The following is a 21,348-nucleotide window of genomic DNA, read 5'->3' on the forward strand; positions in this document are numbered from 1 at the left end:
ATTTACAGTTTTGAGAATTTTTAAAAGCAATACTAATAATATTTAATTACACTTGGAGATTAGATAAAATTTGTATTTAGTTAATTAATATTTCATTTTATATTATTTTTATGTAAAAATTAGGCATGGCGAAAACTGGTAATATTTCGGAATTATTTTACCACCTTTCGCCATCTCGTTTCAATAGGCGACTCTAACTTCACTTCGTAGATTCTCAGTTGTCAAATCTGCATTGTTTACTTTATGCAAAAGTCCAGTAGTTTGATTTCTGAAATAAAAGCGAAGAAAAACAATTTAAAGTGAGTAATAATAAGGTGATCATGAGGAAAGAGAAATACTGAATATATTCTTTGCATCCAAAATACTCGAGTTTGGATGTTTTCAAGAGGGTGGCGAGAAGTGGTCACAGAATTGTCGAAAAGTGGTGAAAAGTGGCGACAAAGTGGTTATTTTTGCATTGTTAAAAACAGTCTTTTTAAGTACATAGTAAAAAAAATTAACACTATATTATAGTGTTTAATCTTTCACACCACTATTATAGCGTTAAATTTGGAAAAAGCGTTTAATTTAGAATTGTTTAATTTCAAGTTGTTGAATTTGGAGTTGTTGAATTTAAAAATTGTTGAATTTTTGTGTGTAAACTAAAAAATGGTTGAATTTTCATTTCATTTCGAAGATTTTAATTTTTTCCCATTTTAGATATTTGTAATGTTTTTTTCCTGTACTCGGGATCCCCCTCTTAATGCGAGGTGATTACATCTGATGCTCGGATTTTCACGATATACTTATTATGCATATAAATATTTGATGTTCTATATGACTTTTGCTCAATGAAAAGCATCTCGACTGAAGTATATGTCTTAAAAGGAAATTTAACAATTTTTACACAACTTTTGTCTCAAAATTCAAAATTTTTTCTTTAAAAAATCAACAACTTTGGTTGAAATACACAAGGCTTCACACTATAATAGTATGAAAAATTATAATCAAACTATAAGTGTTAATTTTTGATAATGCGACACAAAAATAACATAAAGCTGTGTATTTTTTACACTATAATAATATGAAAAACTATCATTATACTATAATAGTGGTAATTTTTAGAATTTTTCAATAGTTTTACATCACAAAACATTGTTGAAATTTTTTTATGACTATAATAGTGGGAAATTTTACACAAATCGCAATTAAATAATTGATTTATCCGATTTCACACTATAGTGTTAAAATTTTACACATTTTCAAATTAAACAATGTTGTTGAAAATTTTTCAACCATAACAGTGGTAATTTTCAATAACGTGACAATAAATTACCAAAATTTTATGCATTTTTAAACATTTTTCTATTAAACAACTAAAATGGTCGATTTTGCACTATTATAGTAGTAAAATTTTACACATTTTTTTTACTGTGTAGTCCAGGGTTAAATTGGATAACTATTGTTTTCACGAATCAGCAGCCAATACATCTAAGCAACTTTGTGTCAAATTTGAGTTATCTTGTAATAAGGGTCCAAAAGTTAAAATATAATTAATTCCCGTTTTTCCTAAACATGGCGATAAGTGGTTACTCCACCCTACTCTGTGTTTACTACTGGCCCACTTTCTCCTATGTTGTGTCTGAAGTCAAGCTCTGCTGCTGTTAAAAATTCTATGATCAACCGACGTTCAGGAATTTTCCAACTTTCTGTCATTCGTGCAAAAAGTTTGACATTGCTTCGATTTTTGTAATATTTTTCTTCATTTTCTTTCTTAATTTGAATTCCATATAGCCAATTCGTTCCTTAGATAGTTACACAATATCTATGAATTAAAAAAAATAAATTAAGTGACCGTTAGCATTTGATGTACGCTGGGATTGTCCAGTATGATAGTTGTATAAATGAAACAAACCACAAAACTTTCGAGATTAAAAGCAAATATGATGTTCGAAAGGGAAAAAAATATGACAGAGGCAAAGTGCTTGAGCATACAAAATCCTTGAATTTTGCAAAATAAACTTGTTCTAATAGAATTATGTTGACCATTCTTTGCAGATGATTCTACAAGTATCATGGATTCGACATCGTGACATACACTTATTGACAGTTGGGAGGTATGTTTCCCTTTGAAATGACTATAAAGGCCACACAATGCACTAACATTTTGAGGCATGAATAGGACTGATTTTGAAGTTTATACTATGGGTGAAATGGCATTGCAAAGAGAGTCTGCATGAGACTTTTGAAAGTACCTTTTTCACAAGGGGTTGTATTTCATAAATTTTTTCTCGCTCCACCGAACAAAAATTTTCCTGCACCAAATGGTGCCAGGTTTGGAAGATAAATATGATTTGTGCAAGTGGCAGAAGAACACAAAATTCTGCTGGTTATTCTTTCGACATTTCTTTTTTTCTTGTACTCCCTTTCTCTCTGTGTCTAAATATGTGGGATTTTTGGGGATGAGATTAATTTTTGCTGGTGTAGCCATCGTGGTGAAGTGATGGGTAGTAATCTTCAAACACAGTCTCTGTCAGGTTGCATTATCTTCTTCTCCATTCTTTTTCTTCTGCAATCAAATAAAAAGAAACTAATGCTTTCTGTTTTTTTTTTACTGTCATGGGGGGAAAAATCTAAAATTCAGATACACGTATACGTCTGATCAGAGGTTCAAGGCTATTCATCATGCTCACTCTGAGGACTGGATGCTGCAGATCAAGTATCCCCAGCACAGGGACTCTGGCATTTATGAGTGCCAAGTGTCGACAACACCACATATAAGTCATTACATTCATCTAAACGTTATTGGTAAGTTGACTATACGCAATCTTAGTCAAGTATATAGCTCACGTTTTCTCCTTACGTTTTTCTTTAACAACTTTTCTGTCCACCATCCGTTTTTCCCGTCTTTCTTTCACCCCAAAAACCAACCCCAAAACGACACACACAATACAAATACAAATTCCCCCAATGTGTTTTTCTTGTCAACACAAACTGATTTATAGTTTACCTGATGTGGTTTGAGAAGTACCAAGGGAGTGTTTCATCTAAATAAGGGAACATTCTATATTGGATGCTTTTCCCAAGGATGTCATTCCCATCCAATATACATATTATATAGTGTCAATAAATTTATGAATAATATATCTATACAGTACTCAATCAATATGACGATGATGCTCATTTATTTACGTACAACCATACTTTCATTACTGTTGCGCTACCTTGTGAGCTGCTTCTGATGGGATTTCTATTGCCAAAGGGCTCAAGTATCAGAGATGTGAAGACAATTTTCAAGACAAAATAGCAAAAGGTGTAATACAACAGTGATTGCATCCTATAAGCTGTTTCTTGTGAAATGAAACGAACGTAAAATTTTACTGATTTTAAATTACCACAAAATAAGATGTTTTCCGTGCAAAATGCTTGTCAAATTTACGTTTCACGTCGAGTCAAAGAAATTCACAAACCAATTTAGCAAGAAGATATTGCACAGCTACATTCTGTCGAATGCCACATTAAGGTGAATGTTGGAAATAATCAGACAGCGAATGAGGCAATTGTAGGGGAGAGTGGGGCAACTACGAATAATTTTACTTCCTTCATGAGTTTTGTGGAGAAATCTGAATTAGATATCTTGTGCTCGAAGTCAAAATGTAAAATCTCATGAACATAGACGGTTGAGTTCAAAAAATAAAATTTGAGGTTATTTTTTTTCTTCTTCTTTTTTTTTCTAAAATTTAAAACTTCTTAAATTTTATGAAGCTAAGCTAATTGTATAGAGAACAGATTGTCCTATTCTTTATCAATAAATTGAATTGAATTGAATTGAATTGGATTGAGCTTGGAGGAGTCGGAGGGAGAAAGCTCGCCCTGACGAAGACTACTCTAAGCCAACGGCATCCATCACTGTTCAGTTGGGATGGTTATTCTGAGGGGTGCTATAACGGCTAAATTCAAAGGATACTATTTCGCCGATAGATGGAGCGGTGAGCGTACGATGGGGTTACCCCGCCGAAGGCATAGGGGAAGTGGGGCACCTTTAAATTGGTACACTGGGTACACTTTCGAAACTGGACTTTTTTCTCCTTTTTACTGCTCGAATTCAAAGAGAGAGCAATTGTGTAATCCACTTTTTTTTCATCTTGTGACACGGCTAGAGGCCAAATATAATTATACTTTTTATTTTACTGGATAGAAACTTTAGAGGAGACTGGGGCAAAACTTTTCAAAACGCATATTTAATTCTTTCACGAGCTCTGAGAAAACTTAAATGTTTTATTATGAGCATATTCTTATATAGGGAATTTACTGCCCTTCAACATTGCAGAAGTCGATTTTGTGGAGATTCTCAAAATTGCTGGGGCAAATTTTGTCAGTCTCCGAATAATTTGTGACGTTTTACTCTCGTAAATGTTAAAAATGTCAAATAGACATATTTTTATAGGAAATTTATTCCTCTACAACTTTGTCGAAGATAATTTTTCTCTATCTTAACGAGAAATGTGCTTAAATTGAACTAATCAGTATTGATACATATTTTCTGTAAGTCAAATGTTCCAAAAATAGGGCTCAAAATTTCATTATTTTTTATTTTACATAATTCTTCCACGAATCCCTTGAAACTTTGTAAGTTTAAGAAGGTTCATGAAGGCTATCTATTATAAAAATTTAAAGCCTCTGTCTCTTTTATTTTAGAAAATAGTGAATATTGAAATTTTCGTTTTGACAAATTTTACCCCAGTCTCCCCTAATTTCTATTTATTTCAAACATTTAAAATTACTTTAAGAAATTTTATTTAAAGAAGGAATTTGCAGAATTCGCATGATTCTGTTATTGATCAAATTTAATGCGAATTGACGGTAATAAACTACAGTTTGTAATTCTCTTGAATCGAGAGGAAAAAGAGAAGACGTTCTACATACAAATTGAGTGAGGTTCATCCGAATCTGCATGGGTTTCCCGGAACTTCCTTCCAGAGTGAAATTATCTTTCTAGGGTGATGGTCCGGAAATTCCAAGACAAAATCTCCCGTAGGTGATGATTCCGGAGAACCGTTGATTAAATCCCACTGAGGGATTTCATCATACTGAGGGGCAGGACACAGGACACCTCCGACGGTGGTGATGAATCCTTTACCGGTGGGGCCCATTGCTGAATTCCCTCAGTTGCGGTGATTCTCGGTGATCTTTCTCACTGATTAGAAAGCTGAGCTAATGGTTCCCGAGAGCAATTTAGATAAGTACACGGTAACTGGAGTCCTCTGACAGTGGCCAAACACCTTCTCTAGTTCTCCCGAGCCTCTTCCAGATGGAGGAAAGTCCTATCACCTCACTCAACTCCTCAGCTCACAGATTAACTACTTCGTCTCGAAGCCAGACTGATTTTAATCGGAAAAAAATAATGGATGAAAGTGTTATAAAACACATACATTCACAAAAGTGGCATCCGTCCGGAAATTCGAAGCAAATTCCGAATTACTAGAAACTCGAATATTTTAATTTAAATCAAAATTGACCGTTTTACAAACGGTAAGAGATATCGACTTCCGATCTTCGACGACACCCGCCATAAGTCATCATTGTCTAGGACAAGGCGAAGTTCAAAAATTATTTCGATATCGAATTTGGAAGATCAACTCTTACCTACTTTGGTGGGCCCATTTTTCAACCGATTTGTTTTAATTTTGATTTTTTTTTACAAAGCAAGTTCTAAGCTAAATTACATTAAGATAGAGCTCAGTTCTATTTAAAAATAGGTGAAAAAATTCCAATTTCAAAAGTGACCAATTCAAAGGTGCCTCACTTCCCCCTATACGAATCGGTTACTCAGTCGGCCTTCAACTGTGAAGCTGAGGGGAAGCATGATTCGTTGCTTTTCCGGGAATTGGTAATGGGGGCTCTACTCCGAGAGGCTGGCGATGGAAAGCACTCCAGCAGGTTCCGCTGTAGATCAGTAGCATATATTGCTATAATGCAATGTGAAGAAAGTAAAATAAAAAATCTTTAAATTAATTTTTCTCAATTTAGGGCAAGTGTGAAGCTCTAAAATTATAAAATTACATTGGAATAATTGTAAAATTTAAGCAGAAGCTCTCAACATACAATAGGGGAGACAGGGGCAGATTAGCCAGCAAATGAAATTTTTCATTGCGTATGATTTGTAAGAACAGTGTTTGTAACAGGCTGATAAATATTTCAATGAATAGGTTGGGATGTATTTTCTTCAAATATGTAGTGGTTTCTTCAATATTCCTTTTACGACAGGTTATAACATCCCGCTGTCTAATACTATGCGTGGCTAATTCTGCTCCGGTCTTCCCTATGCTTTTATAATCTAAAAATCTGAAACAACTTTTACCTCTATTAATACTGTAACTACAGGAACGTAACCCTCGAACTCATTTACATTACTGGAGCTCCACTGTACTTACAGTAAACTACCAAAAACTCCATCACATGAGGGGTATACATGACATTTCTTAACCCTCAAGCCTATAATGAATTTTATGTAAGTTCTTACGTTATACCATTTACTTTTTCAAGCTCATATTTAGTTGTTGATTTGCATTGATTCCAGGAATTCTCTTTCCTGTATTTGCTCTATAGTGCCCGTATTTTCTCTCAAACAATCATTGACGCATTTTCTTTTTATTATCTGTGATAATATTCAAGAAACTGCCAAGAAAAACTATTTCATTTATTCTGAATTCATACCTTTTGGTGTTCATCAAAGGCCGTTTCTTTTCTCAAATAAAGAAGAACTTCTCCGGAGATTTCAATGCTTTCACTTGGTGGAGCATCAAAATAGACAAAACAACAAAGTTTCTTGAATAGTAAGTCAGTTTTCTACGTCTTGTAGGATCAAAGAATAATCATATTTACAATACAAAGTCTTGATACTGAGGGAAAGTGTTAATGGATATTATTACTGATAAAGAAGTTGCACAAGAATCACGAATGTAACAGTATGATTCGGATAAATTAATTGAAAATCAGACACATATCAATTACTTTTATTAAAGTTATAGAACTCTAGTAATGGGTAATGGAACTGGTGTGATGAGTTGATTATATAAATTCCGGTGATCACCAGTGAGAGTTTTCTTCACCTCAAGATTAAAACACCTTTTCAATCATGCCCAGAGCTTTCGGTCCGGATATGGATAGTCGACCACTGAAGAAGGTCAGTGAACAATGGGCATCTTATTGAGGCGAATTAGCTGTCCAAATATACAACCAAGTTGTCCAAAATAAGAGACAAATTGACCTCTACATATCAATTCATTATTAAACGTATTAAGACTAATTTATTAAAAACAATGACAATAAACCCTTGCCAAGTCTCCAAACAACCATTCTGAAAAGAGAGTAACAAAAAAAGTCAATTAGTATTGAAAATATCGCACTTCAAACTTAGAACATCGATGCTTATAAGCAGACTGTCCAAAATTATGAGCCCTTACCCTACATATTAAATAAATAACATAGAATAAATTTTGAAAGGAAAATTTCGCACTAAATTTCTGCACATTGAATGAGATTAGAGATATTTTAGTTATATATTTTGTATCGTCTAATTTTCCACGTATTCTCTTGTGGTTGTTCTTCTCAAAATTTAATACACTACTCCTAAAAAGAAGTTGTGCATAGAATTTCCGGCAAAAACAATTAAACAATATCACTAAATCTAATTCTTTATGATTCTTATAAATAGACCTAGTTCGTTGTACATTTTTCTAACTATCTTGCTTAAAAACATTTAGAAAATATTAAACAATGTTGTATTAAATGTTTCTTATTTCTAAAAGTTCTGTTTATAGGATGTCTAATATTTCCCCTAAAACACTTATTTTTAATTATTTCTGTTTCAAAAGAATATTTCTTTATAAAAAATCTACAACTAAGTAAAAAGAAAATACATTTAATTGCATTTAAAATAATTTTTCTAAGAGTTGTGTAAAATTACATTACAGTGGTATTTTGCATTTTTATCTAAAAAATAAAAATGAAAAATAAAAGATATTACTGTAATTGTAAAACAAGCTTCCTTTAAAAATATACGAAAAATAGCGTTTTGATGTAGGGGAAGGCTTTCAGGCTTCGCACACATTCTAGCTTCGAACACTATAGGGGAAAGCGCGCTACCTTCGGATAACTCAAGTTTCGCACAATTTAAATTTTTTCTATGTTCCTTATGAATTTCACCGATTGCTCTTTTCTGAATATTTGAGGCATTGGACTAGCTATTAAAATATACAGTAGAGTCTCGCTATAGGCTATATTTGGTTTCAAATTTGACACTTGGGTCGCACTGTAGTCCATGTAATTTTTTAAAATTACCAACGATTTTTAGTATTGAAATTGCTCGACGGCTTCCACTTTCTTTGCGATTGTGGTACTTGTCCTTGCTCTCTTCATTGTGGATCACAATTATCACAACTACTTAATAAAGTTTGCCAAAAATATTAAAATAATTATGAATTTCGCATACTAAAAAACATAACCTAACTTAAAATCAGTGTTTTGAAATCAACGGTCGATAAATTGTGGACTATAGAGCGATGGCTTATAGCGAGACTCTACTGTAACATTATAACGAGCCAAATTCATTTATAACACATTAAAAAAATGTTTTGTGCAAAACATAAATCGTCCGAAGGTAGCGCGCTTTCCCCTATTTTCCCCATATTCTTTTAATCAATCTGACCTGTCTATGAAATATTTTAATACACAAAACATATTTTGTAAATTGTTTGTAAATGTTTGTGAATTTTCTACTAAGGACCTCCGAAGTGCTCGTAAATCGTATAACTCACAAACAAGTTCGTAAAAGCTTGTACTTTTTTGTAGAGACTGTTCGTTAGATAATCACTTGACGAGCATTTTTTGTTAATTTACAAACATTTGTTCGTTCTTTGTTTCTTTGACAAAACTTTGCGAACAAATGACAACATTTTACGAACATTTACGAACAAATGTTTGCAAGAAAACCTGAAAGCCTTCCTCTAGTCTGAGATCAATGTACCCCACCTCTCTCTACGCCATTTAGGTTTAATAATAATCTTCAGTTCTTTTCTAAGGAATAATGTGTTATGCCCTACGTTCCCACCTGAACAAAAATTATTTATATTAGAAAGAGTAAACGCCCTTTTTTATGAAAACAATTTTAGAAAACTTTCCCATTAATTAAATTTATTTGGTAGTTAGGGAGAGGATGTTGAAAATTGAATAAGTTTGAGCACTTTGCAGACCGATTAATTTTGTTAAAACCGAAAGCATGTAGTTTTGCAAACAAAAATGTTCTTTTGAAATGTTATACTGTACTATATATAGTGTCTTAGTGAAGTTTTTCCAGTGAGGTAAGCTGCGGAAATCGCTTTTTGCAGTAACCTTTCTTTATCCTCCATTTAACTTGTGACACGTGGATTGAAAGTCTTCCTTTGAATTTTCTCTTTTTCCTTCTCTTGAGCTTTTCTCTGGTTATATAGAAATTGCTATATGTTCTGAGTGATTTTTAGTGCAAAGCTGAATAAATATGTTTACCCAAGCCCATTTCTTCATTTTATAAGATTTCCTTCAACATATAACTGGTGTACTTATCTCAACGCTAATGGTAATTACGAGAAATAATTAATTTGTGCAAACAAGCAAACATTAACCCCCTTTTTCCTCATGCCACACCACCCCCCACCCAGTGAAAAATCTCCCTTTCCCACTTTCTCTGTCACTTTGATCGTCCCTCACGTGGAAAAACCACAAGGAAATTTGCATAAATATATTGTGCAAAAACATCAGTGAAAATGTCTCCATGGATTAATAGTAACAAATTCCCCAAAAACATATAATAGTGATGAATGCCGGTCATTTTACATTACAAATCTCGTTGCGAAAACGTTTTCGTGTATTCAGTCAACGCTTGGAATTTAACACTCAACTCATAATTACACGATTTATCAAAAATATGGTATGTGGGAATATCACTGAGGAAAATCTAATGTAAATGATAAATAATATTGCCACTAAACACACTCACAGCAGACACAATTTATGATGATGCTCCACTCATGGGATTTATTAATTAATTAATGAGAAAAAGAGGGGGTGGATCCTTGGGGGGTTGGTGCAAAATCCCAAAATTATTGTCGTTAATATAATAAAACTTGGTGGATGACACACAATAAACAAACACAGTACAGAAAATATATTGCGACTAATATACAACTTTATTTAAAATTTCTTCTTGTCATGTAGAAAACGGTTGGATGAAAAAAAAATGAGAAAACTTTTTTTTTTTAAAATGCGTGGTTTATATCTGCAATTACCTTTTTTCTGTCGTTTGTGTTTTAGAACCATCAACAGAAATAATTGGGGCACCGGATTTGTACATTGAAAGCGGTTCCACAATAAACATTTCATGCCTTGTGCTGAATTCACCTGAAACACCTGCATACATATTCTGGAATCACAATAATGCGGTAAGTTTGTTTTTTTTTACAACATAAAACCAACGCTCCTAGAGGTTAATTGATTATCCTGCAGTACAGGAGAGAAAAGTCCCACATATTACCGAACTTTTCACGAAAAAAATTTATATATTGATCTTCCCACAAAAAGTTCCTTCTGTTGATTCAGCAATTCTCCGTAAAGCCATTGGCATAAGTTCTATTATTTTCACCACAGATAATTAGTTACGATTCACCAAGAGGAGGCGTTTCTGTAATAACAGAAAAAGGCGAGACTACAACATCATTTCTGTTAATCAAAAATGCTCGGCCATCGGATTCCGGTCAATATCAGTGCAATCCGTCCAATGCCAAAAGCAAGAGTGTTACTGTTCACGTTTTAAATGGTAAATTTTCCATCTGACCACCTTCGATACTGTAAACCTCGTATCCCAAGCAACAGAATCGGAAATTTATTTTTATGAATGGTTTATGAAGAGGCCAATCAAGCCTAATAAAAAGTGAAGCTATTTTTCTCTTTTCCTTGTAAAATTTTTGCAGATATTGCACCGCGACTTAAACAAATTTGCTCGTAGTTCTTGTATTATTTCGGCGATCTTTATGAAATACGTATTTTTAGATAGCTTTTAATACACGATTTCGAAATATATTAGACTGTAAAAGTCAATTTTCTTCAGGAATAAAATTGCAAATAGTCTTTAGTGCCTCCATGCAAAAATGTATGGAAAACTGAAATGTCGGGAGGCCCCTGATTAAGACAGTGGTTTCAGAAAAAATAGAAAAGAATACGTTTACTTGCTCATGTTCACCTTAGATTACACTAATCCTATCCCGAATTTTGAATTAATCAGAGGCAGGCCCGTAGCTAAAGTTCAATTAAACGTAGGGTAACAGAGATTAAAGGTAGGACGTAAGTTGAAATTTTGACTGATCTCTCTAGTGAATTATGTAATAATGAAACAAATATAGAGGGTTAATACTAAATCAATTAGGGTCAAAGGAACACCTTTTGGCTGTTTAAGAACTCGTATCAGAACCTATTGGCACCCTATGAAATTTGAACACCTATTCTTATAGGAAAAGGTAGGAGCAAGCGCGCTACCTTCGGACGACTTAAGCTTAGAACAACTTAATTTTTTCCCTATGGATTTAACCTAAAATCTATGGTTCCTTAAAAGAAATTTGAAGCACCGGAATAGATATTAAAATATAATATTATAATGGGTCAAATCATGGATTACTATATTCCTGGATAGTAGGTTGACATTTTTATGTCCCATAGTAGTGCAAACAAAGTCAATAAAAGTACAAATAAAGACGTCGTACCCTTGCTTCTTGATATTCTCGAGACTGAAAATCACTTAAATCCTACATTTTCATTCCTCAGCATCAAATCGCATCATTCCTGGGTGCACTTTTATTTGGTTTGTTTGTTTGTTTGTCTTTAAAAATTGTTTTTATTAATCCATTTTTTAAAGAAAATAATTTGTGAAGATTCTATAAACTGCTGCAAATTCATTCATTATGTTTATTATTTAACAAAACAACTAAATCATTTATTATTTAATTTAATTTAATCAGTGTATTATTCTTCAAGTTTGTTGAAGACTATTTTCGTCTATCGTAACTAGAAGTGTGTATTAATTAATTTGGTTAATATACTTATTGAAGTTTGCTTTAAAGAAAATATTTTAAAATAAAAGTTCAAAATTTTAGTATTTTTATTTTTTAATTTTCCTTTCTCGATTCTCGTTAAATTTGGGAGGTTTATGAAGGCTGTGAAAGAACTTCAAGCTTTGGCCTCTTTTATATCGAAAGATAATGAATTTTAATTTTTTTATATCTGGCACATTGCCCCAGACTTTTCTACTTTGGACTAAGTTGTCTTTCTTATACGGCATTCCTATATCTTATAATTTCTAGCTTAGCATCAAATGTTAATTTAGTTATATTGTGGTCCGACTAGGTAAGATTCTATCCCTTTTCCTCGATTTTTGACTGACTTTTTGTACATTGGTAAAAATAAAAGGATCAAATTGATCCAAATTTGATCCAGGATGGATCAAATTTCAAACTCTGAATGTACTTATTATGTTATTTTTATTTATGCTATTCAGAGGGATAAAATTTAGGTCAATTTGATCCTTTTATTTTTACCAATGCAATGTCCTAAACCAAAAGTATGAATCCGAATTGTGTACGTGATAAATATTTCACACTAGGGGTACTCTCCCTTCGAACGTTCATGTTTTCGACTTCTAAAAATTTACTTAAGTGTTATTCCACAGTTTAAGTTTAGTCTATTTCATGTTTAAGTATTTGAAAATATGGTTGGTCATTCTCAGGCTATCGCTCGTTTCAACATTCAAATGTAAGATTATTGCATCTATACGTACTCATGTCTTTTAGAAATGCAATCGTAAACATTCGTCAAAATTTAGTTTATAAAACGAATTGTCTAAAAAATTACATGAATTTAATTACAGTAACAAATTAAAATTTTTATAAAAATTTATTTGAATGTTTTATTTACATGCAATATAATTTTGAAAACGGTCTAATCATGTTCAAAATGTTGCCATGTTATTCGTTTTTAAAAGATATTTTACAAAAACGAATAACGCAGCCGAATTAAGTTTAACACTTAAATTTCGGGGTAAAATATCACTTAGAATTTCAAATTGTAATGCCAGTACGGTTGTTTTTTATTGTGATGAACTAAAAAGTGATTTTATAAAAAAATATTTTTCATTTTTCAAAGATTCTATCATAATTATTGGGCTTCTTAATTAAGTTCCACATAAAGGTTTTAAGAGTTTTTATTTGCAGTCTTTTGAAAAAAATAATAGTAATAAAACCGTGTATAAACGTATCACGAAGTGCATCTTCTTCATTTTTAGTAGGGGAGACTGGGGCAAAACTTGTCAAAACGCATATTTAATTCTTTCACAAGCTCTGAAAAAACTTAAACGTTTTATAATGAGCATATTCTTATAGGAAATTTACTGCTCTACAACATTGCAGAAGACTATTTTTCTCTATCTTCAAAGAAATGTGATTTTCGAATCATTTTCCAAAAGTCGATTTTGTGGAGATTCTCAAAATTGCTGGGGCAAATTTTGTCAGTCTTCGGATAATTTGTGACATTTTACTGTCGCAAACGTTAAAAATATCAAATAGACATATTTTTATAGGAAATTTATTCCTCTACAACTTTGTCGAAGATAATTTTTCTCTATCTTAACGAGAAATGTGCTTAAATTGAGTTAATCAGTATTGATATTTTCTGTAAGCCAAATATTCCAAAAATAGTGCTCAAAATTTCATTACTTTTTATTTCACATAATTCTTCCACGAATCCCTTGAAACTTTGTAAGTTTAAGAAGGTTCATGAAGGCTATCTATAATAAAAATTTTAAGTCTCAGTCTCTTTCATTTTAAAAAATAGTGAATATTTAAATTTTCGTTCTGACAAAAATTTCCCCCAGTCTCCCCTAGTTATATTCTTAAAAACGTAAAAATTTATGAAAATATTCTCTATACGATTTCTGTTCTTATTAAGCTTTCATTCTATAAAATTGTTTAAATAGTAATTTTTTCAGAATTCTTTCCCAAGGGGTAATTCATAATCAATCAGATTGGCTCGGGTTCCCAAAAAAAATTATGGGTTCCCTGGGTTTCCTGAAAAAAATATATGAGTTCTCCAGCCAGATTGGCTCGAATTCCCCGAAATGAGTTACCCCTCGTTCTTTCCCCAAATAGGTAATTTAAAGCACCACGTTCTTCTAATACATACTCTGAAAAAATATATATATATATGAAATGTGAGAAAAAAACATTGTCAAGTTATTAAACAACATACTTTTGACAATAGTTTAACAAGATCTCTTTGTACGCTTAATAAAATATTTTCAGATTTATCGATTTGGATTTTAAATTAGGCCCTAGGTTTTGTCGGAAGGTATTATTTTATTATTAAATAAAACAATCTTTAAATAAGAAAAATGCATTTTTAGCGTTATTCATTGTTATTTTGATAAAATAACTTTGTCTGCGTTAAGTTTTGCAATAATTTTCTAGACAAGATAAACCCAAATTAAGATAAGGATAATTGATAATTCCATGGTTAATAAATACCCTTCCGGTCAGTAGGGGAAGGCTTTCAATCTTGACACATATTCTGGCTTCAAGCTATTTTTTATTTATTTTATTTTTTTAAATTAATTTATGGAGTCATGTCCCAGTACAATTTGCAAGTACATTTATTGGGACTGTATAAATTTAAAATTTTTGTAGTTGAGAAAAAGAATTGGCATGAGTATTTCGATCAATAGGCTGATACAGAAGTGTGAAGCGGGGAAATTTACTTAAAATAATCTAACAATTTTTATTTAAAAAAAAAAGATTCCAGGAAATCGCCAAAATTCCTAAAGCCAAAATCCCGAATGTTCAAAATCCTGAAAGGGATTAAATTACATGAAGGATAATGTGTAAAATAATATCCCAAGATATAAAAAAATTCCCTTTGCCTCCAGTAAGCGCGAGTGCAATCGTGATAGCTATAACACTTTTCAGAATTCGGGATTTTGGCTTTTTGGATTTTGGCTCATTAGGGATTTTGGCGTTCGGGATTTTGGGTTTTGGGATTTTGACTTTCGGAATTTTGACCGGGACCCATTAAGATTAAGATTAAGATTTCTCTATGGGTCGGTTATATTCCTTGCGGAACCGCTGCACCTAGGCCACTTATTTGGGCCCATTATGCACTCCCCATTCTCCTGTTCTATCTTAACCCCCAAGGCGAGTAAACCTGCTCCATTTCATAGTGCTCTGTGTGCGTTCTGATACACACAGTACCGCTTTACATCACGGTAAACCAACCTTGGTTTGTGAATCTGGGCAGTGAATGAGTAGGGGAGACTGGGGCAAAATTTGTCAAAACGAAAATTTCAATGTCTACTATTTTCTAAAATAAAAGAGACTGAGGCTTGAAATTTTTGTTATAGATAGCCTTCATGAACCTTCTTAAACTTTCAAAGTTTCAAGGGATTCGAGGAAGGATTATGTAAAATAAAAAATAATGAAATTTTTAGCCCTATTTTTGCAATATTTGGCTTACAGAAAATATCAATACTGATTAGGTCAATCTAAGCACATTTATCGTTAAGATAGAGAAGAATTATCTTCGACAAAGTTGTAGAGGAATGAATTTCCTATAAAAATATGTCTATTTGATATTTTTAACGTTTGCGAGTGTAAAACGTCACAAATTATCCGAAAACTGACAAAATTTGCCCCAGCAATTTTGAGAATCTCCACAAAATCGACTTTTAGAAAATGATTCGAAAATCACATTTCTTTCGAGATAGAGGAAAATAGTCTTCTGCAATATTGTAGAGCAGTAAATTTCCTATAAGAATATGCTCATTATAAAATGTTTAAGTTTTCTCAGAGCTCGTGAAATAATTAAATATGTGTTTTGACAAGTTTTGCCCCAGTCTCCCCTATTTGTATTCGACTGAACTATGCATGTCGAAACTTATTTCCTATACCAACCTCTCTTTTTAGGCGGTTCATTGTCAATGTATTGGCATTACTTTTTCATTCATTCACTGGACGAATTCGAGATTATTACAGCAGCTGAAAAATCTGCAGCTGCCCAGACTCGAACCCAAGACCTCACAGTCATAGACCCACTTCTCTAGCCAGTGATCTATTGAGGCCCGTACCGGGACCCATTAAAGTATACTGCCATAGATAGGTCAGATTCAATAAGTGGGGAAAAATATAAAGGGTTTGAAGCTAGAGTATCTGCGAACCCTAAAAGACTTCCCCTACTATCCGGTACTTTCTGACCATTTCCGTTTCGAAAAAATAGATAAACTTTGTTTTGAACTCAAATAGCCCTTTTTGAAGAGATAGATAGTGAAATAAATGAGTTAAACAAGTGTAATTAACCTTTTTTGAGGGATGCTTCCAACCGCTGAACTTCCCAGAGACTTCAACTTGTCAATCAATGTCCAGGAAATACAAAATTTAGTATTCAGAGAGTTAGAACTGTACGTCAGTGGAGTTGATTAAGTGTTGCTTGGGATACGATGGACTATAATCAAATGCAAGAATGTTGCTGGGCTCAAAGGACAGATGGAGGTAAATTTAACAGGTGTTTCCCATTCTGTTTCCAGGGGAATTCCCAGCAGCAATTCAGCGCGGGGGTCTAGCTCATCATCTGATGTCTCCATGTCACTATCTCATAATTTACACATCTGTAGTCTTGTTTTCTTTACTCTTCTGCCGCTTACCTTATCGAGACGGAATAGGACAGACGTAGTTCTGCTCCCTCTTACCTCATGTGAATACATACTAACTTCCTTTCTTATTATTCTAATGCACTTCTATTCCCTTTTGCGGAATCTGGTGCTGAAAGCATTACTTCATAGGGGCTGTACAGCCCATATTAAGACTCACACTCCATTGAGCAAACGATGGAGAAATCAGATACATTTGAATAAGGAAAATCTCTTCAGTAGTGTTGTATATCTTCCTTTTCTGTGGCGTCAAGAATCTGCAGTGAGATGAAACCTATGTAGTATGCCCGAAAGACACTTCTCCCTCAAAGTATCTCAAGTGTAGCATCTCAACAAAAATACATTTTCTAGGTCAATCTCATAGGTAATACAAGGAAATTAAAGAAATAAATAAAAATGAAATGAATGATGAAGGAAAAACTTTAAATACAACATTCTACATTAAATACTGTTATTGTATATTATACCTGAGAATAAAATTCAGATAAACTTTTTTTTTGTTTTTATTGCCTTGTAAGTTCTACAAGGTTAATAAAAAAAGATGAGAGAAAATCTAGACATGATAATTTATATAAATTACCATAAAGAGTATTGTGACTATATTATGAAAAAAAGATTAAAAAAATGTTACTGTGTATAAAAAAAATGAAAGATAAAGGTCATAAAATATGATGCTAAAAAAAGAGAGATAAAAAATATATAAAAGTTATTGACTTATTCAGTGATTTACGAAAATTAAACAAGATAAAATTTATTTCACAATCCAAAAAAAAAAATGTGAGAGTGCTGAATGAGCTTTTAATTATGCGATTTCATACGCAAAACTTCCCCCAAAAAAACCAAACCAAATATACCATAAAAATATAAATGAAGAAACATCTGTTCCATGAAAAAAAAAAACCAAAAAAAGGAGAGATTCTATACATTTTGTAAATTACAACTGAAACCAGAAAAAATGTTAAGTCATAATTGTTGAGAATTTTAGTGAAAGATGCAGTGATAGAGATACTTATAAGGCGTAATTTAATTACACAGTGGTGGTGAGAAAGTGGGAGTATAAATTCATTTAGTGGTGACTCCAAGAACTAAAGTGCAACTGAGGAAAAAAAAACGTCATTTTAAAAATGATTTGTGACTGTATAAATTTAAATATTTAATGAGACAATATAAGTAGAAATGAGAACCTATGTAGAAGCTAAAATAGAGATGGATGGTTAGGAGAGTGAATCTTTCTGCAAATCCAAAGCGGTTCTAGACCACATTTTATGGTGGATGAAAGGATAATTTAAATGCAGATAAATCTGCATAAATGAGTGAAATACTGTTGAGGTGATTATGAGTATTCTTCTGAACCGATCATTTTATTACATTTTACTTCAAGGGGCTATTGCATTGAGATTTACAGCAAAATTATTCGAACAAACTGTTTTTAGTCTAAAATAATTTTTAGTACATGCATGTACTAAATTACCACGTGACGGAAAATAGCAATTTTCGTAAAAGGAAAAATCTGTAGGGGAATTCTGTATCAGTCTGGCAATGCCTTATGGCAAATTACGTTCGAATCTCAGGAGAGCTTTTCCGAAAAAGTGATTCTGTAGCCGTGACATTGTCATTTCAGCGGCATTGTCAGAAGTCACATACTTGAGATTTCTGCCTATTCAAATGACAATGATTTTCATTCAACAAATCAGCCAAGACAGACTGTATTTGCATAATATCACTAAGTAAAGATATTTCATTAAAAAATCAATTAATTGCATTTTCAAGTTCATGTGATATGACAAAAAAAGCTCGATTGGCATTCTCAGGTTTTGTACTCACTTGTGACAATGCCACGAAAAACACAGAATCCCCACTGGTAAATAAACACTAAAAACATCGTATACTTTAATACTTGCCCTCTGCAACATAGATTTAGTACAGGACTTCCCAATTGAACTAAATTGCATCTCATAGAGATGGATTACACTTGCAATAGTGAAAGAAATTCAACAAAGTGTTCAACAACTGCTACGAAAATATAATAAATGGAATTTAGTACATTCATGTACTAAACTAACTCATTTTTTACTTATTGGATATTGGAAGAAAGTGATACTTGAACCTTAGAATATTTCAACACTAAAAATACTCGACATTTTTCCAATGCACAATTAAATTGTTGATTTAAAAATACGGTCTAAAATTTGTACTAAATTTTCGGCAAGGAAATACACCAGATTTACTCCTTCGAAAAGAGTAAATGATGAAATTAACTTTTTGAACTGTTTAACCTTATCTTATTGGGAATCTAGTCCTTTAAAACATCATGAAGAAGATTTAGTACAGGAATGCATCAAGGTTTCCCAATAGAAAAGTTTGGAATATATTGCCAAAGTTCAGTACTCGAATTTAGGAAATTTCTAGCGAGCACAGTTCCCGGAAAAAAGCTGCGTTTTAAGTATATTTTTGCTTATTTCAATTGGCAGAAATGTGCTAACCGATCAGCAGTTCTCGAACAGAAAGTGCTAACCGAATATACGGAAATGGTACTACCTCGCGAGTGTCGTTACAAGGTTAGCAGAGTTCAGCTGAAAATACATGTTTTTAGCTGCATTTAAATTGATTAGCATTTTTTGTTCGCTGAGTAAGAAAACAGAATATTATTGTTGTTTTTTTAAACGTTTTCACGGTTAGTAAAATTGATGCAGAAAGTGATACGTCACCGTCATTTCCTGCATTTTTCAGTGTTTAATACTTGAAACAAATGCGATTAAAATGCATTTTCTGGGGACTTAGCTTTCTTTCTTGTGTGGCCTTACTGCATTTCTTTTTCTTTTGTGTGTATGAAATGTATGGTACGAATGATACAAGACACTAATGTGCTAGTGAAAGATATAGAACAGAACATGTTTCATTCAATATTTTCACATTTATAGTTTTTTTTTAAAAGATTTTTATCACCATTATCTCGGAAGGGCGTAAAAATGAATTTAGAACATGATTGTACTAAGTTACTTTGAAAGAATACGCTTACAAATTTTGGTTCTAAATTCTTACCATTGAAGCTTTATCTGAAATTTCAGAATTATAATAATAAATTTGTTGAATTATTGAAAAGGATTCCAGCAAAAAATTTGTACTAAAATTAAATCTGCAGGCAAATTTGAACTAAATATCTAACAGGAAGGCAGCAGAATTTTTCAATGTAAGTAAAACGATATATTTTTCTTTTAATATATTTTGGAAGGACGTAAAACGAGATTTCGAAGATTTAGAACATGAATGTACTAAATGCACTCCAAAAGTTATGTTCGCAATTATTGGCCTTGAGTTGCTAAAATTCAAACTCAAACTATATCTGAATTTTCAAAATTCTTTTAAAAATTGGTTATTTTTGTTTTATTGTTGAAAAGGACTTCAGACACAAATTTGTACTAAAATTAGTTTTTACAGAAAATTTGAATTAATCTAACAAGAAAACAGTTGGATATTTCAAAATAGAATGAGTGCATGAAAAATAAATAAATACAATTTATTTATATATTTAGGAAGTCGTAAAAGAAGATGTAGAACATGAATGTACTAAATGAACTGCAAAACTTATGTTCGCAATTTTCAGTTTTGCATTTTTGCAATTCGAACTGTATTTGAATTTTCAGAATTATTTCAAATATTGGGTTCTTATTGTTAAAAAGAACTTCAGAAACAAATGTGTACTAAAATTGAATCTATCAGAGAATTTGAATTAATCTAACAAGAAAAAAGCTGGATTTTCAAAGTAGAACGAGTGCGTGAAAATGAAATAAATATATTTTGTTTATATATTTAGGAAGATGTGAAACGTGGTAAAACTGGATTTAGAACATGAATGTACTAAATGAACTCCAAGACGAAATTCGAAATTTTTGGTTTTGTGTCTTTTGTGTTGTTGCAATTCAAACTGTATCTGAATTTTCAGAATTAACTATTTCAATAATTGGTATTTTTGTTTTGAAAAGGACTCTAGAAACAAGTTTGTACTAAAATGAAATCTGTCAGCAATTCTGTACTAAATGCCAAATGTAAAAGCAGCTGGATTTCCCAATGTAAGTAAAAGATGTCCTTAAAAATTGAATTAATATATAATTTTTTCATGTTACGGCTTACTAAATTATTACAGAAGATGTAAAGAAGAATTAGTACATGCAAATGTGTACTAAATTAATTCCAAGAAGTATATTTATAGTTTTCTCATTTAATTTGAAAAAATACACTAAACTTTAAGTCGAGGAACATTTATTCTGATACAGTTCTTAAAGTCTTTTTCGAAACTTTTATTGAATCAAACTTGTACTAAATCTTAAGGACTAAGTGCATAGAATATCTCTGTGTTACTAAAAAATCAAGAGCAGAGCTGCAAATTATTTCAAAATTACAGCCTAATTTGGTTTTATTATTTTCATAAAAACTTATTAAAAAAAAATTTAGAACATGTATGTACTAAACCAAGTTCAATACAGAAATGGAGAATTGTAGTGTGTTTTTTCAGTACGCATTGTGATTTTGTAAGGGATTTCTACAAAAGGTTTATTCTTAGAGTTTAGTTTAAAAAAAAGTCTCAATGTGATAGC

General features: G+C 32.1%; 1 protein-coding gene across 2 annotated transcripts in view; it reads left to right on the plus strand.

Annotated features, from left to right (window-relative positions):
* LOC129810184 (zwei Ig domain protein zig-8-like) overlaps positions 1 to 17,399 on the plus strand; it is a 58,252-nt gene extending 40,853 nt beyond the window's left edge. The window contains exons 4-8 of one of the 2 annotated variants that reach the window (XM_055860501.1): positions 2,038 to 2,096; positions 2,624 to 2,787; positions 10,330 to 10,457; positions 10,663 to 10,831; positions 16,631 to 17,399. In XM_055860501.1, the coding sequence (XP_055716476.1) occupies positions 2,038 to 2,096; positions 2,624 to 2,787; positions 10,330 to 10,457; positions 10,663 to 10,831; positions 16,631 to 16,776 (666 nt within the window). In that variant the 3' untranslated portion in view covers positions 16,777 to 17,399. Of the gene's footprint in view, positions 1 to 2,037; positions 2,097 to 2,623; positions 2,788 to 10,329; positions 10,458 to 10,662; positions 10,832 to 16,608 lie in introns of both variants that reach the window. The other variant, XM_055860500.1, reaches the window with a different exon arrangement.
* The last annotated feature ends 3,949 nt before the right edge of the window (positions 17,400 to 21,348 follow it).

The sequence above is a fragment of the Phlebotomus papatasi genome, chromosome 1 (genome assembly GCF_024763615.1).
Source record: "Phlebotomus papatasi isolate M1 chromosome 1, Ppap_2.1, whole genome shotgun sequence".
NCBI classification, from domain to species: domain Eukaryota; kingdom Metazoa; phylum Arthropoda; class Insecta; order Diptera; family Psychodidae; genus Phlebotomus; species Phlebotomus papatasi.